We start from the raw sequence: 18,127 nt of genomic DNA on the forward strand, positions 1-18,127 counted from the left end.
CCCAACAAACAAAAGCCCAGGGCCAGATGGCTTCCCAGGGGAATTGTACCAAACATTTAAAGAATTAATACCTATTCTTCTGAAACTGTTCCAAAAAACAGAAATGGAAGGAAAACTTCCAAACTCAATTATGAGGCCAGCATTACCTTGATCCCAAAACCAGACAAAGACCCCATCAAAAAGGAGAATTACTGGGGCACCTGAGTGGCTCAGTCGTTACTGAGTGGCTCAGTCGTTAAGCGTCTGCCTTCGGCTCAGGTCATGATCCCAGGGTCCTGGGATCAAGCCCCGCGTCGGGCTCCCGGCTCAGCAGGAAGCCTGCTTCTCCCTCTCCCACTCCCCCTGCTTGTGTTCCCTCTCTCGCTGTCTCTCTCTCTCTGTCAAAATAAATAAATAAAATCTTTAAAAAAAAAAAAAGGAGAATTACAGACCAATATCCCTGATGAACATGGATGCAAAAATTCTCACCAAAATACTAGCCAATAGGATCCAACAGTACATTAAAAGCATTATTCACCACAACCAAGTGGGATTTATTCCTGGGCTGCAAGGTTGGTTCAACATCCACAAATCAATCAATATGATACAATACATTAATAAAAGAAAGAACAAGAACCACATGATCCTCTCAATAGATGCAGAAAAAGCATCTGACAAAGTACAGCATCCATTCTTGATCAAAACTCTTCAGCGTATAGGGATAGAGGGTACATACCTCAATATCATAAAAAGCCATCTATGAAAAACCCATGGCCAACATCATTCTCAATGGGGAAAAACTGAGAGCTTTCCCCCTAAGGTGAGGAACGCGGCAGGGATGTCCATTATCACCACCGCTACTCAACATAGTACTAGAAGTCCTAGACACAGCAACCAGATAACAAAAAGAAATAAAAGGCATCCGAATCAGCAAAGAAGTCAAACTCTCACTCTTTGCAGATAATATGATACTTTGTGTGGAAAACCCAAAAGACCCCACCCCAAAACTGCTAGAACTCATACAGGAATTCAGTAAAGTAGCAGGATATAAAATCAACGCACAGAAATCAGTGGCATTCCTATACACCAACAACAAGACAGAAGAAAGAGAAATTAAGGCGTTGACCCCATTTACAACTGCACCCAAAACCATAAGATACCTAGGAATAAATCTAACCAAAGAGGCAAAGAATCTGTACTCAGAAAACTATAAAATACTCACGAAAGAAACTGAGGAAGACACAAAGAAATGGAAAAACATTCCATGTTCATGGATTGGAAGAATAAATATTGTGAAGATGTCAATGCTACCCTAGAGCAATCCACACATTCAAAGCAATCCCTCTCAAAATACCACCAACTTTTTTCACAGAGCAGGAACAAATAATTCTAAAATTTGTATGGAACCAGAAAAGACCCCAAATAGCCTGCGGAATGTTGAAAAAGACAACCAAAGCTGGGGGCATCGCAATTCTGGACTTCAAGCTCTATTACAAAGCTGTCATCATCCAGACAGTATGGTACTGGCACAAAAACAGACAGCTAGATCAATGGAACAGAATAGAGCCCAGAAATGGACCCTCAACTCTATGGTCAACTAATCTTCGACAAAGCAGGAAAGAATGTCCAATGGAGAAAAGACAGTCTCTTCAACAAATGGTGTTGGGAAAACTGGACAGCCACGTGCAGATGAAACTGGACCATTTATTTACACCATACACAAAAATAGACTCAAAATGGATGAAAGACCTCAAATGTGAGACAAGAATCCATCAAAATCCTAGAGAAGAACACAGGCAGCAACCTCTTTGACCTTGGCCACAGCAACTTCTTTCTAGACATGTCTCCAAAGGCAAGGGAAAACAAAGGCAAAATGTGAACTATTGGGACTTCATCAAGATAAAAAGCTTTTGCACAGCAAAGGAAACAGTCAACAAAACCAAAAGACAACCAAAGGAATGGGAAAAGATATTTGCAAATGACTTATTAGATAAAGGGCTAGTATCCAAAATCTATAAAGGACTTATCAAACTCAACATCCAAAGAACAAATAATCCAATCAAGAAATGGGTAGAAGAAATGAACAGACATTTCTCCAAAGAAGACATAGAAATGGCCAACAGACACATGAAAAAGTGCTCCACATCACTCAGCATCAGGGAAATACAAATTAAAACCACAATGAGATACCACCTCACACCAGTCGGAATGGCTAAAATTAACAAGTCAGGAAAAGATACATGTTGGCGAGGATGCGGAGAAAGGGGAACCCTCCTACACTGTTGGTGGGAAGGCAAGCTGGTGCAGTCACTCTGGAAAACAGTATGGAGGTTCCTCAAAAAGTTGAAAATAGAGCTATCCTATGGCCCAGCAATTGCACTACTAGGTATTTACCCCAAAGATACAAATGTAGTGATCTGAAGGGGTGCCTGCAACCCAGTGTTTATATCAGCAATGTCCACAACAGACAAACTATGGAGTATAGAAGTCCATCGACAGATGAACGGATAAAGATGTGTGTGTGTGTGTGTGTGTGTGTGTGGTATACACACACACATCGACAGATGAACGGATAAAGATGTGTGTGTATACACACACACACACACACACACACACACGGAATATTACTCAGCCATCAAAAAAATGAAGTCTTGCCATTTGCAACGACATGGATGGAACTACAGGATAGTATGCTAAGTGAAATAAGTCAATCAGAGAAAGACAATTATCATATGATCTCACTGATATGTGGAATTTAAGAAACAAAATAGATCATAGGGGAAGAGAGGAAAAAATAAAACAAGATGAAACCAGAGAGGGAGACAAACCATAAGAGACTCTTAATCATAGGAAACAAACTGAGGGTTGCTGGAGGGGAATGGGATAGGGGGATGGTAGCCTAAATCAGCATTCACATGAAAACACTTGTTAGGCTTATACACAGGGCTTGATTAAGTGCAGAAAAAAACATTAATGCCTCAGATAAGCAATTTCCAGCCTGAACATAAAGGTCCCATTTTAATATTAAAAAGTCTGCATATCCTTCATTATATTATTTGTGTTAATACCCATTATTTATGAAAACGTTATAAAAGGTATTAAAATCATCAATACTTTTAAAATTTATTATTTTAAAGTTATACTATTCTCCTTTTTCCTTTTAGGTGTGATACTAGTGTGGTGATATGTATTTTTAAGTGTATTTCTCACCTGGAGATATATTCTAAAATATATATGGGTGAAATAGTAAGATGTCTGGGATTTGCTTCAAAATAACTGGAGGAGGGGAGGTGTATAGGAGTATGCATGGAAACAAGATGGATATAAAAGGATCATTATACTATTGTATTTTTATGTGTGTAAAATGTTCCATAATAATAATGCTAATGTAACATTTTTCCATCCTCTACATACAGTCCAGCAACATTAGTACACATTTACTCAAGAAACCGTAATTCAGTCTACAGAAAATGCTTGGTGCACAAATGGATTCTTCCTCGTCCTGTGGCTCATGGCCATAGGGTGAGATTTGCCAAACCAGACCATGGTACTTGTACATGAATGGAAATACTGAATATATCCAATAAATAATATTCCTTGCCAAAAGTCTGAAACATTCTGATTTAATTATTTTGATAAATGTGTGCAATCACTGAAAGGATATAAGACTGTCACTTTGATGATGATTTGCTTATTCTCCTAAATTGAAGTCAAAGCCAACAAATTTTGAATGATCACATCTGTCTTTCAAAGCTGGGTAAGACTCATCATGCAGGCATTTGTACTATTAAGAGGTAAGTAGATTTCTATATTCAGGTGATTATAATGAAGTGTTTTTTTTTAAAGTGATTAGCTATGCTCTCAATATTATCTTCTCATTTAATCACAAAATTTTGCATCCTAGCATTTTGATTAAAACATATTACCATCCAACAATAAAACCATATTTAACCAAATGTCCAGCAGAATGAGCTATACACAATTGCTAGCTTACTCCTTTGGTTAACTACTATCCAAAAAGTTTGTGTTTGTTTAAGCCTCTCTTCTTAAAGTACACTAGTAACTTGGTTCACTTTCCTAATTCAAAAAGCATACAGAATATGGATTTTTACTACTGAAGAAGATATTACAGGTCCACTGAAATACCACTGCAAATATCTACTTCAGGATTATCTAGATGTAACAGGTTAGGAATACAGACACAAAATATTCCCTTCACAAGTGATTTTCTGACTAAATACCTAACTTGAATTAATTTTCCTGTGAATTGCACCTCTTCTAAAACAAATTATAGAATAAAAATGATTTAGTTGAGTTCCAGGTAATCAGTAATCAAGATTTTACTATTTTCTGTACAGAACAAGTCATGAAAAGTTTACAAAAATGTAAGGGGAAATTGTTTTTTAGAAAACTAAAAGTAGAGTAATAAAATCCGTAAGGCTTTTTATTTTTCTTGGATAAACAAGTGGTATTCAGGTTTTGATCAATGTTGCATAAATAAATCATAGCTCAGTAAAGTCTACCAGCCAAATGGGAAGACATTGATTCACTTCAAAACATGACAGAACTTATTGCTATTAAATTAACAAATATTCTGGGAACAGAACATATACTTAACAAAGTTGATGTGGCCAATGAAGGTCAGGGGCGGGGAGGTACTCAAATTCTCAATGCCGGGTGAGTGGCAGATAGAGGGGGGAAAATCATGCCCTTTTTCTGGGAGGGAGGGTACTTTCCCTCTCACCAAAACACACACAGGCAAAATTTTACCCACAAATCAAGAAATTTGCAGATCCCCTGAAATCCACCAATGGATCTCGGAGGTAGAAGGTAAGGAGCCCCTGATCTAGAAAATTACGAAATTGAGACACAGAAGACAGGGAGAGGGACTTAAGCCATAGGATCATATGGTTTTGTTGCATCATCTGTCCTACACATACAAATACTCTTGTGTAACTAAATAGGGAACCATCCTTAAGAAACATAAGCAATCCCCTACATCCAACAGGTCTTGTAAGTTTTACTTGGAAAAAGAAAATCCATATTCAGAGATATATTATTTTCCACACACGTGATTACTATATTACTTCTACCTATAGTAACTAAGCTTCTGAGAACATTTTTGTTCACTGCCTTATCACCAGCTTTTAGAACAATGCCTACCCTACACCCAATAACTGAATAAATGAATTAGCACATTTTTACCTTAGCACAACATATCCTAACAACCAAATTATTCTGAATAAGCCCATTATAACATCTAAATTAATTTTAAAGGGCAATTTTCTCCGAAAAGAATCTAGATACTGACATTTAATTATATACCCCACCAATCTGAAAGCATGATGATGATTCTTAATACAGTATTTGGTTTTAGAATAAGTTCTCCTTCAAAGTAATGGGGATATATTAAAATAAGAGATCCACCTCTAAAAACCCCCCTCAAAATTAAATTAACTCCTCCTAAATCAAAATGCCCCCTTTTTCAACTGTGTCAAATATGGCTTCAGAACTCCACAGCAAGTCAGGTACCAATGCAGTTCTTCAGTACTCCTAGTTCTGCTGCTTTACTTTCTTAGATAAACAAAATAAACCGAGTTCAGATTTTTCTATATACTAAGCAACATGTAAGTCCTAGCCATACCTTGCTGTTCCTGGTAGAGACAGCTAGGAAGAAACACTGGAAAATGAAGAATCAACCTATATAATACTCAATTCCTCATAATACAAAACATGTAACTATTTCAATGGTGAAGTATCCAGGGACATATGTTAAGAATCACCTACCTCTCAGAGATTTCTGGGTCAAAATAACGAAATGAAAATACCAAGAACCATTAAAGAATAAAGCTTCTTTAAAATGTAAGTTAGTAAGAACATTTAACATAATTTATATCTGATATACATGTCATTTTCTAAAACATACCTATTAGATTGAATAAAATACAGAATATATTTTAGGAAAATATGTTCAAGAATTGTGGGTGCTCCACTTAACCATTCCGTTATTGCTCCAATAAGGCACAATGTTGCTAGGTCCTAGAAATGGTTCACAGAATCATTCTGGTTCTTCTAAGTCAAGTCACCAGAGGGGAAGAGAAAAATATTGATTCATCTAAGACAAGATGATCTCTTATCAAGACAAAGAAAGGACAAAGCTTATCATGCTTATCATCAGAATCTATTTTTTGGACAAAGATTGGTTTTGTTGAACTTTTAATCATTAAGCTATCTTAACTGCTTACTGGGTAGGTAATTTATCCTGAATAATATTACAATTACCAGTTCACAAGGCTTTCCAGATAAAGTGGCAGGTAATGCTGCTTTCATTCTAATAACACGTTGTTACTTAATAACGTGAACAGAAATGGCATCTAGACTGCAATAAGCTATCCCACACACACTCTCTCCTTGCTCTTTAGTAAACCCAGTTTTATCTGAGTCAGTTACATGCTCAGCTAAAGGATTACATTCCTTTCCTTTCCCTCCCCTTTCTCTCTCCTTCCTTTCTTCCTTCCTTCCTTCTTTTCTCTCTCTCTCTCTCTCTCTTTCTTTTGAAGGATTACATTTCTAAGACACCCTCAGAGCTAGATGTAGCCATGTGACTAAATTCTGGCCAACAGATATAACAGGAAATAGTGTTTGGAAACAGGAAAGGCTTTCTTCCCTTCATTTTTCTGTGGCCTGGAATATGGGCGAAATGCCTTAAGTCATCAGTAGTCGTCTTAAACCATGGGATAATCCTGAAAAAGAAAGCATGGGGGTGCCTGGGTGGCTCAGTCGGTTAAGCGTCTGCCTTTGGCTCAGGTCATGATCCCAGGATCCTGGGATCCTGTCTGGCTCTCTCAGTGGGGAGTCTACTCCCTCTCCCTCTGCTGCTCCCCCTGCTTGTGCAAGTGCTCTCTCCTCCTCCCCACCTTCCTCTCTCAAATAAAAATAAAAAATCCTTAAAAAAAAAAAAAAAAAGCATGTACAAGGCAGACAGACAGTACTTGGATCACCAATGACTGTGGAATGAACAGTGTACAGGTCCTGGACTGCCTCCCTCTGAGCTTCTTTATATGAGAGAATAAATCCCAATTTATGGTTCCTAAACTTTGATGAACATTAGAATCACCCAATGAGCTTTTAAAAAATCTGGATACCAAGGCTGCTCCTCATACTAATTAAATAAGAATATCTGGGGATTGAAATCAGGTTTTAAAATTTTTCAAAGACTCTCAGGCAGATCCCAAGGTGCAGCAAAGTTTGGGAACTATTGCTTTATGTACGTAAGCCCCCCACATTGAGTCCTTATTACTAACAGCTGATTCTAAATCTGATACTGCATAAGTATCAGTTAGAAAAAAGAAGAATATCTTTATGGCTACATTCTATTACCTATGTAGTTTAAGTGAAAACCTGCAAATGGAAAGACATTTTTAAATATCACTACACTCTAATTTATCATTAAAGTAGGAAGACAGAGTATATTTATTAAGTACTCTGCTTATTTTTTAAAGCATTATCTCATTTAATCCTCACCTCAACCCTATGAGGCAGTATCATGCATATTTTACAGTTGAAGAAATAGAAGCTCAGAGAAAACAACTTATTCAGGGTCTCACATCATGTAATTGGCAGACCCAAGATACAAGTTCCTATTTGTATTAACTTCAAGGCTTGTGCATTTTCTTTGAGAGCCCTCTAAAGAGTTACATTTTTTCTTGAGGAAATATTAATTTCATGAAAGAATAAATTTGAAAACCAATTTTTAAAAATGGATAGGGGAAAAGCATCCCTATTAAATCTGCATGCATTTCATAAATCTTGTGAACCACAAAAATATTATCTTCAAGTTAATTTTTTAAAAAATTTTTGCTCTTAAGTATCACTAAATAAATGAATTTTAAAAATCAAGAATTTATAATTTGTCAGTTTTGAAAATAGATATTTAAGAAGTACTACTGTTATAGAATAGAGGAAAAACTGGCTATGAGAATTTATAAAAATACAAAGAAACTAAATTAGTTAATGCAGTTACTTAACTTTAAATTTTGAAACAATGTTAATTTTAAAATGAACAGATTATCAGAAGGGTTTCAGCTCTTTCACTGGCTGGCTCTTTTATATAATTCCATTTATACCAAAAAGTTAATGTTGATTAACTGACAGAAAAATAAGGAAACAGAGGATTTGAACAACACTACAGATCAACTGGACCTAACAGACATATAAAGAACATTCCACCCAACCGTTGTAGAATATGCATCCTTCTCAAGTGCACATGGAATATCCTCCAGGACAGACCACATTTCAGGCCATGAAACAAGTCTTAACAAATTTAAGAAGACTGAAATCATACAAAGTATCTTTTCTGATCACAATGGAGAAAAACAGAACTCAATTTGCACAAGTGAAAACCTGTAAACAGAAAGGCATTTTTAAATATTATACTGCAATTTATTATTAAAGTAGGAAAATAAAGAATATATTTATTGAGTATTTTTTAAGCATTATGTCATTTAATCCTCAAATATATGGAAATTAAACAACACACTCTTAATGAGTCAAAGAAGACGCCACAGGGAAATTAGAAAACACCTCGGAACGAATGAAAATGAAAACACAACATACCAAAACTTATGAGCTGCCGCGAAAGCAGTGCTAAAAATAATTTTATAGCTATAAATGTGTACATTAAAAATAAGATCTCAAACTAACAACCTAATTTGACACCTCAAAAAACTGCAAAAAGAACAAACGAAATCCAAAGCTAGTAGAAGGAAATAATAAAGATTAGAGCAGAGATCAAAATAGAGAACAGAAAACCAACAGAAATAATCAGCCAAACTAAGTTGGATTTTTGAAAAGATAACAAAATTGACAAATCCTTAGCTAGATGAAGAAAAAAAGAAGACTCAAATAACTAAAATCAGGTAAGTGGGTCAATACAACTGATGCCAGAGATAAAAAGGATTACAGGAGAATACTATGAAACACTGTATATCAACAAACTGAATAACCTAGAAATAATGGATAAATTCCTAGGCCTACAACCTACCTAGACTGACTCATTTAAGAAACAATTTATCTGTACAGACCAATAATGAGGAAGGAGATTAAATCAGTAATCTAAAACTTCCCAAAAGAGAAAACCCTAGGACCACATGGTTTCACTGGAGAATTCTATCAAACATTTGAAGGAATTAACACTAATCCTCTGGAATTCTTCCAAAAATACTAAACAGGAGGGAATACTTCCAAGTTTATTCTATGAGGCCCTGATAGCAAAGCCAGACAAAAACATTGTAAGAAACCTAGACAAATATTCCTGATGAATACTGATGTAAAAATTCTCAACAAAGTACAAGCAAATCAAATTGAATGACACATTAAATTCAATGTAAATTGAATTACACACCATGGCAAAGTGGGATTAATTCCTAGAATGCAAGAATGGTTCAAGAATTAAGAAAGTCACATGATCATCTCAATAAATGCAGAAAAAAACATTTGACAAAATTTAACACTTTTTCATGGTAAAAACACTCAACAAACTAAGAATAGAAAGATACTATCTCAACATAACAAAGCAACTTATGAAAAAGTCCAAAGCAAACATCATACTCAATGGTGAAAGACTAAAAACTTCTAAGATAGGAACAAAGTAAGGATGCCTGCTTTCATCTCTTCTATCCAACGTGGTATTGAAGCTCTAGCCAGAGCAAATAGGCAAGAAAAAGAAATGAAAGGCATTCAAATTGCAAAAGAAGAAGTAAAATTATCCTCATTCAAAGATGACAGGATCTTACATATAGAAAACCCTATAGGTTACATGCATGCATGTGCATGCACATGCACACACACACACACACCCACCACACACACACACACACACACACACAGTTAGAATAAATTCAGCCAAATTGCAGGACACAAAAATCAACACACAAAAATTAGTTTCTATAGGCTAACAATGAACAATCTGAAAAAGAAATTATGAAAACAACTCCGGTTACAGTGGCATAAAAAAAGAATATAACACTTAGGAATAAACTTAACCAAGGAGTTCAAAAACTTGTACACTGAAAACTACAAAATATCACTGGAAGAAATTAAAGAAAACACATATAAATGGAAAGACATTCCATGCTCATGGATTAGAAGACTTAATATTGTTAAGATGTCCATACTACTGAGACGGACCTACAGATTCAACACAGTCGCCATTGAAATCCCATGGCATTTTTTTGTAGAAATACAAAAATTCATCCAAAAATTGATACAAAATTCCAAGGGACATGTAAATAAGTCAAAATAATTTTCATATAGAAGAACAAAGTGAGAGAACTCACACTTCCTCATTTTAAAACATGTAAGAAAGCTAAGTAATCAAAACAGTGTGGTACTGGCATAAAGACAAAACAGACCAGTGGAGTACTACAGAGGGGTCCAGAAATAAATCCTTGCACATATGGCCATATGATCTTCAACAAGGGTGCCAAGACCACTCAATGGGGAAAAGACAGTCTTTTCTAAAAAGAGTGCTGGGAAAAATGGTTATCTATATACAAAAAAATGAAGTTGGACCCTTATCTTACACCATGTACAAAAATTAACTCCAAAGGGATTAAAAATCTAAGTGTAAAATCTAAAACTATAAAACTCCTACACAAAAAAGCTTAGGGGAAAATCTTTATAACACCAGAGATGGCAATGATATTTTGGAAATGACACCAAAAGTACAGGTAACAATAACAAAGATAGACAAATGGTATCACAACAAACCTAAAATCTTTTGTGCATCAAGGACATTATCAACAGAGTGAATGAAAAGGCAACCTATGAAAAGGGAGAAAATACAAATCATATATCTAATTTGGGGTTAATATCCAGAATATATAATACATTCCTAAAACTCAAGAACAAAAATCAAATAACTCAATTAAAAATTGGGTAGAGAATAGACATTATTCCAAAGATGATATACAAATGGCCAACAAACATATGAAAAGATAATCAACATCACCAATCGTCAGTGAAACGCCAAATCGAAAACCACAATGAGCTATCATCTCACACCTATTAGGATGACTACTGTCCAAAAAAACCAGAAAATAACAAGTGTTGGTGAGGATGTGGAGGAATTGAAACCCTTGTACACTGTTGATGGGATTGTAAAATGAGGCAACTGGTACGGAAAACAGTATGAAATTTCCTCAAAAATTAAAAACAAAACTATCATATGACCCAGCAATTCCACTTCTGAGTATATATCCAAAAGTATCAAAAGAAGGGTCTTGAGATATTAACACATCTATGCTTACCACAGCACTATTCACAATAGCCAAGAGGTGGAAGTAACCCATATGTCCAACAGGGAAATGGATATACAGTGGAATATCATTCAGCTTTAAAAAGCAAGGCAATCCTGTCACATGCTACAACATGGATGAATCCTGAAGACATTATGCCAAGTGAAATAAATCAGTCACAAAAAAACAAAATGGTTCCATTTATATGACTACTAAAGTAGTGAAATTCATAGAAACAAAGTAGAATGGTGGTTACCAGAGGCTGGGGTACTAGGGGAGGAGGGGAAAGGGAGTTGTTTAATGAATATTCAGATGAATTTCAGGTGCGCAAAATGAAAAAGTTCTGGAGATCTGTTTCATGACAATGTGAATATACTTAACATTACTAAACTGTACACTTAACGATTAAGATCAAAAATTTCATTATTTTATGATGTTAAGGTAATGTTTACTGAATTATCCCTAACTCAACATGGGAATTATTAAATACACAGAGTTTTAAAACACTAAAAAATCTACTACAATGATGCCTTAAAAAGCTTCTGAAAAGTGAGTATTTTAGATTCTACAAAAGTAAGATTGTTAAAAACATACAATCCTACTTACCTTGGCTTGTCTCTTTTTTCCCTTTGTCTTTCAAAATCTCGTCCTCTGTCTTTTCCATCTCTTGGTTTTTCTTCTATTCTATCTTTTACTTTATACTTTTCTTTATATTTTTTCCCCAGAACAATATCTTCCTGTATAGGAGGGGGTGGACTAGGAGTTCGAGGTCCTTTCTTTTTACTCTGGTTGCCTTTTGAATTCCTGAAGGTAATACAAAGCTATCATTAGAGGTCCAGATACTTTTGGAAGGTCAAATGGGTATTTTTTTTCATTTTAACAAAGCACACTTAAAAAATATTATCAATACCCAGGAAAAAAATACACAGAAATGAGCAAATAATTAATTTAACTTGCCACTTACATAATTTTAAAGGACAGGTTTCTGAGAAAGATAGAGGTGGTGTAGGAAGAGAGTCTTTCAGAAATAGAAATAACAAGAAAACTGCATGAACTGAATTTTTTTAAAGCTTATATAGAAAAGTAGATGTATGATTCCACTACTCAAGGATAACCCTTGTTAACACCTTGGATATATGCCCACAGTTTTTCTATGTCTCTTCTCCCTCCTCCAACACTATTATAATGTTTTGTAAAAGTTTTTGTACTAAACATAGCATGGGTTATCTTTTCTATGACAAAAAACAGATGTAGATAATTATTTTTGTAGACTGTATCAAATTTCATAGAATAGAGATGCTCCATAACTTCTTTAAACAGTTTCAGATTGGTAAATCTTTTAGGTGGCCTCCATTTTTATGATAAAGAATGCAAAATTACATCATCTATAAATGAAATCCTAAACACTGTTAGTAAACATTTATTTAAACATTTAAGTCTTTTTTTTTTTAAGATTTTATTTATTTGACAGAGAGAGATAGCAAAAGAGGGAACACAAGCAGGGGGAGTGGGAGAGGGAGAAGCAGGCTTCCCGTTGAGCAGGGAGCCCAATGTGGGACCTGATCCCAAGACCCTGGGATCGACCTGAGCTGAAGGCAGCTCAAGGACTGAGCCACCCAGGCATCCCAATCTTTAAGTCTTGTTTAAGAAATCTTTCTCAACACTAAGATTACAGTGACTAAAAATAGTCCCTTAAAATTCGGGAATTTTACCTTTCACATTTAATCTACCTAGAAGTGATTACTGGGTGTAGAGTAGCCTCTTTAATTTGGCACTTTAAATAACTTTATCCAAATGGTATAACTTTGACCTCTTATATATCCAAAATTGTCTTTACCTTGTATCTGCACAGTCATTTGACTGAATACAGCATTTTGGTGTTAGATAACCTTTTCCCTCAGAGCTCTACAAATATTGTTATAATATTTTATAACATTTAGTGTTGCAGATGAAAACTACAAAGAGAGTCCATTTATTTTTCCCCATGCGTGTTACCCAGTTTTTCAGCTGGGATGATTATAAGACATTCTTCTTTAGAAATTAAAAAATGCACCAAGATATATTTAGGTTTTCTTTTTTTAACCTTCTCCAGAACTCAGTAAACCATTTCAATCTAAAACCTTAACTCTTTCAGTTCAATTTTAAAAAATTTTTATTTCATCAATTCTCCAAATGGCCCAAGTCTCTATGGTTAGCTTTATTATAGTTACTGCATCTCCTGGATCTCTCCTCCATGTCTTATTTTTCTATTATTTCCATCTCTCCTTTTGCTTTCTCATATCCCAAATATGTCTTCAAATTCACTAATTCTTTTAAGCAGCACTCATTCTACTTGTTCCAAATTTGGCAATCTCATTATTCTGCCATTTTTAGTTTCTTAAAAACTGTTTTTCTCCCAAAATATCTTTGTTCACAGATTGCTTTAATTTTCGTGTCAACTGGTCTCATCATGTCAATGCAATTATTCTCTCAGATTGTACTAAAATTATGAATTTATTATTATTTTTGTTTGTTCTTAAATTGTTATTAAACTTGTTCTTGTTTTTTCCAACACTGTTTAGTCTGGTGCTGAATTTTGAAGAAGCCCTCTCTTTTCATGTATCTGGTTCACCAGCTACTCATTTCACTATCTCTATTAGTTTTTATAAATGATGACCTAAGTCTATATCCTAGAACTTACTTCCTGTAACCGTGATGTCTCTAATCCCACGATTCCTTAGCTATGAAAAGGTAATGGACAGCATCTTCCTCAAAATTGCTGGTAAAATTTTAAAAAGATAAAAGTATAAAATCAATGGACTCAGTGGGCATTCAGAAAATCCTTATCCCTATTTCTTATTATCGTAGGTAGGGTTAGCTATGTAGCAAGTCAGAAGTTACTAAAGTACAATCAAATCTATTTTTCACTTTTGTCTCCTGCTATGAACCTTACTAGCCACATATCTCCTTACATATTTATGAGATAACTCAAACTTTTAATGTATCTAACAGATAAGTGATAAATGCCTGCATTTCTAAATGTTTTCCACTTAAAAGACAAAAATAGTAGTATCTATTAAAAATTATTTTAAAGATAAAATAATAGAGGAATTCTTGATACGAACTGTATTTTTACATTACTTCCTGTGACAGGGACTAGCTAGGTATTTACTAAATGTTGTCTTTGGCACACTGTTGAACCATACTGTCTAGACTTTTTTGAAATCAGGTATGGCCAAGTGACCAAGTTCTGGCCAAAAAATGTGAGTAGAAGTGATATACACCACTTCCAGGCCTAACTAATAAAAGACTCTCATACTCCAGGCAATTGTAAACTGTTCAGCCAAGTAAGAGCAATACTCCAATTAATTTTTTTCTCTGCACATTCCATTTTTTGGTGTCCCCAAAACCCAAGTGGAGCCAATGTCACAAGGAGCCTAGGCTAATGAATCTCTATGATAGGAGAGCAATGTATTAATCAGAACACCCATTTTGATTTTACTTCAGTGAAAAATAAACTTCTGTAGCGTTAAACTCACATTCTGGGATTGAGCTATTACAACAACCAGGATTACACCAACATACTCACTGAAGTACAGAATTTCTTCACATTACCTTCAAAAATATGGGTAGTTGGAAATCACAATTACGTTACAATATGAGATTTCAAGTGCCTTCCAACTACATGGGTCAAAATTGGTTTTGCACATTCTGAAGTCAACAAGATCTTTCAACATTTTTTTAAGTCAACTGATTATTCTTTATTGGCAGAACCTACTTCCTATTTGTGACATAGAGCTCAATTATCTACTTCTACCATTTTTAGATCCTTTCCTTCTCTCTCCTTAAAACTACTCCTTTTGAACAGCTTTTGACCTACTTTGTACAACTTTGTACATCTTTGTACAACTTTGTACATCTTCTTTTTTTTTAAAGATTTTATTTATTTATTCATGAGAGAGAGAGAGGGGCAGAGGGAGAAGCAGGCTCCCAAGGAGCAGGGAGCCCGATGCGGGACTCGATCCCAGGACCCTGGGATCATGACCTGAGCCGAAGGCAGATGCTTAACCATCTGAGCCACCCAGGCACCCCAACTTTGTACATCTTTGTACAAAGAGCTATAAAGAAAAATTTACTTAATAAAAACTAAGAGACAATGTAGATGGACAGAACAGATAATACATTTGCTGATGTATCTAAGCCACACTGTATCTCACATATTAGCCTAAAGCTTGCTATCAGGATATATCTCACAATGAACATCAAAGAAAACAGCCAGCTTTCAGGGAGAAGTATGAATTTCAATTTGTCTGTAATTACGCTGACTACCCAATATGATAACAACGTAAGACCAAGGAGCCTATTTACCTGATTGTCACCTCAGATGACTTACTGGCATTGCTACAACACTCTACTGAATTTTAACTGAAATTCTAATTCTTACTTTTTGCTTAATATGCCTTCATACAGCTTACAGTATGATTCAACAATGAAACCAGAAGTTGATGATCTGACACACACTACACAATGTATAAACTGCATGGCTAAAGAAATGCTATACTCTTAGAATACAAGAAATATACTAATTAAATCAAGGTGAGCAATTATTCCTGCTAAATAATAAGAGGATAAATGAATTACTAATAAAGCTGTAAGAGAAGACTATATGAAAAAGAACAAGATGCAACTAACCCTTCATCCAAACAAACCCTTCATCCAAACAGTTAACAAAATTTTCTACAAAGAGATTAAATTTCAAAGATTTTATAAACAGAAAGGATAAGGAAACAAAAGAAGGGTATTTCTGGTATGCTGGTTTTTGTTTTTTGTTTTGTTTTGTTTTTCGGAAATGGATGGAAGGAACTGAGGGATAGTTATTTAACTGGTTAGCCAAGAGGATAAAAGAACAAGAACAAATGAAGTGGATGCCATCACATAGATCTATCATTCACTTCTTCCATATTTCTTTGCAACATTTACTCAATTCCAGGAGCAAAGGAGAGGATCAAGTCATCTTTACAGAGTGTCTTAATACAATGCAAAGCTCTATGCAAAGTAGGTGCAGTGGGGAGAAAAAACAATGAACCACCAAGATCCCAATCTTCAAGGAACTTAAGTTTAACAGAGGTTCTAATATATGTATGCCACAGATAAAATATAATGCAAACAGTAATATTAAGAGGGAGGTATAAATAAAATCTGATAGATATACAAAAAGAATAGAAATTATGCTCAATAAAGAGAAATGGAAAAACTTAATGGAAAGACAGAATTTGAGCTGGACATTGAAGAACTGAAGGTGGAAGAGGGTAAGAAGAAAACTGGACAAAAATATTAACAAGACTGAAAAGATCAAAGTATAAACGTCATCTTAAGGAATACAAATTTTAGGGCACCTGGTGGCTCTGTCAGTTAAGTCTCTCACTTCAGCAGGTCATGATTTCAGGATCCTGGGATTGAGCCCTGCATGGACTGAGCCCTGCATCCAGCTCTCTGCTCAGTGCGGAGTCTGCCTGTCTCTCTCCCTCTGCTCCTCTCACCACTCATGCATGCATGCACACACGTGCACTCTCTCATAAATAAATAAAATCTTTAAAAAAAATAGAATCTGAATTTTATTCAACAGAATGGAAATCCACTGAGTTTTTCAATGGCATAGTAAATTAACTGGAATTGTTCTTTCAAGATTTCTCTCACAACATCTGTAAAATGAATAGGTTGGGGTTGCTGAATAAAATGTTTATGTGTGTAGGGGAGTGGCACTGGATAAAATAAACACAGTTAGTAGGATATAATAATCTAGGCAGAAGGTACCTGGAGTCTGTAGGGTTAAAGCCTCTAGAAACTAAAAGGGAGAAGACAGATATGTTTCCTTGTGGGTTCAGATAAACAGTTTGCCAACTGGTCATATGTTGGGAAGAGGTTTAGGTTTTTTTCTTAAAGAAAATTAGTATATGTGCTTTAATTAAAACAAAATTTAAATAGTATAGAGTGACATTAAGTGGGAATGTGTCTTCTGTCTTATTTTTAGTCCCTCAATGTAATCATATTTTCCTATTTCTATTTTTATTTCCTCAACTGGCTACTGGAATAATTCCAATATCTTCATACTGCTATATATAGGCTATAAAGAATCTAATCTCAGAACCACGTGCACAAGGAGACAAGAAGAACATTCACTGTGTATAACTTGTAATAGTGAAAAACTGAAAACAACTTCAATGTTCAATAGCAGAAAAGTAAATATAGTATAAGTACTCAAATGAAAAAAAGGCTATATACATCAATATAAATACAAAAAATGTTAAGTGAAAAAGAAAGTTGCAGAAGCAAAGCTTTAATACAAGTATTAAGATTAAACAGATAAAAATAATACATATGAAAGTATAAAAACACATGCACAAGTATCAAAAACAAATTCAAGAGGGAAAGACAGGATATATATGTATTATGTTTTATTCTTAAAAAATAAAAAGCTCTGAAGCATACGTAGGTGGGACACAGACATCTGTTTCATTGTTCTGTATAATTTTCTTTTAAATTTAAACTTTTTGTACCTTTTTTTAGAAGAAAAAAATTTACATTACATACTGAAAGTACCCTTCTGTCATCTACTAACTCTTTTGAGTATCATTTCAGAAAAAGCTATTTCATTCTGGCATTATTTACCACCCTACTGACCTCTGCTGGTCCAATAAGGGTGAGGATACTGCAGCTGTCTTCCTGTCTTTCTTGCTTGCTGAAGATGATGACTTAGGGCTTGATTTTCGCTTTGGAGATTTGCTTGATTTTCTTAGAGAAGGTGATGGAGATAATTTTGATCTAATCACTTCTGGTGAAACCTTTTAAAAGAATTCAGTCAGTCAATTCAG

At 34.9% G+C, this 18,127-nt stretch overlaps 1 protein-coding gene across 6 annotated transcripts in view; it reads right to left on the minus strand.

The window, feature by feature from the left end:
• The window catches only part of ZC3H13 (zinc finger CCCH-type containing 13), a 92,932-nt gene that overhangs the window by 41,697 nt on the left and 33,108 nt on the right, over positions 1-18,127 (minus strand). For all 6 annotated transcript variants that reach the window (XM_027588859.2, XM_027588862.2, XM_027588861.2 and 3 more), the window contains exons 7-8: positions 17,937-18,097; positions 11,883-12,080 (exon numbers count right to left, since the gene is read on the minus strand). In XM_027588859.2, coding sequence (XP_027444660.1) covers positions 11,883-12,080; positions 17,937-18,097 — 359 coding nt within the window. The remainder of the gene's footprint in view (positions 1-11,882; positions 12,081-17,936; positions 18,098-18,127) is intronic.

Source organism: Zalophus californianus, chromosome 3 (assembly GCF_009762305.2).
Source record: "Zalophus californianus isolate mZalCal1 chromosome 3, mZalCal1.pri.v2, whole genome shotgun sequence".
In the NCBI taxonomy this organism is placed as follows: domain Eukaryota; kingdom Metazoa; phylum Chordata; class Mammalia; order Carnivora; family Otariidae; genus Zalophus; species Zalophus californianus.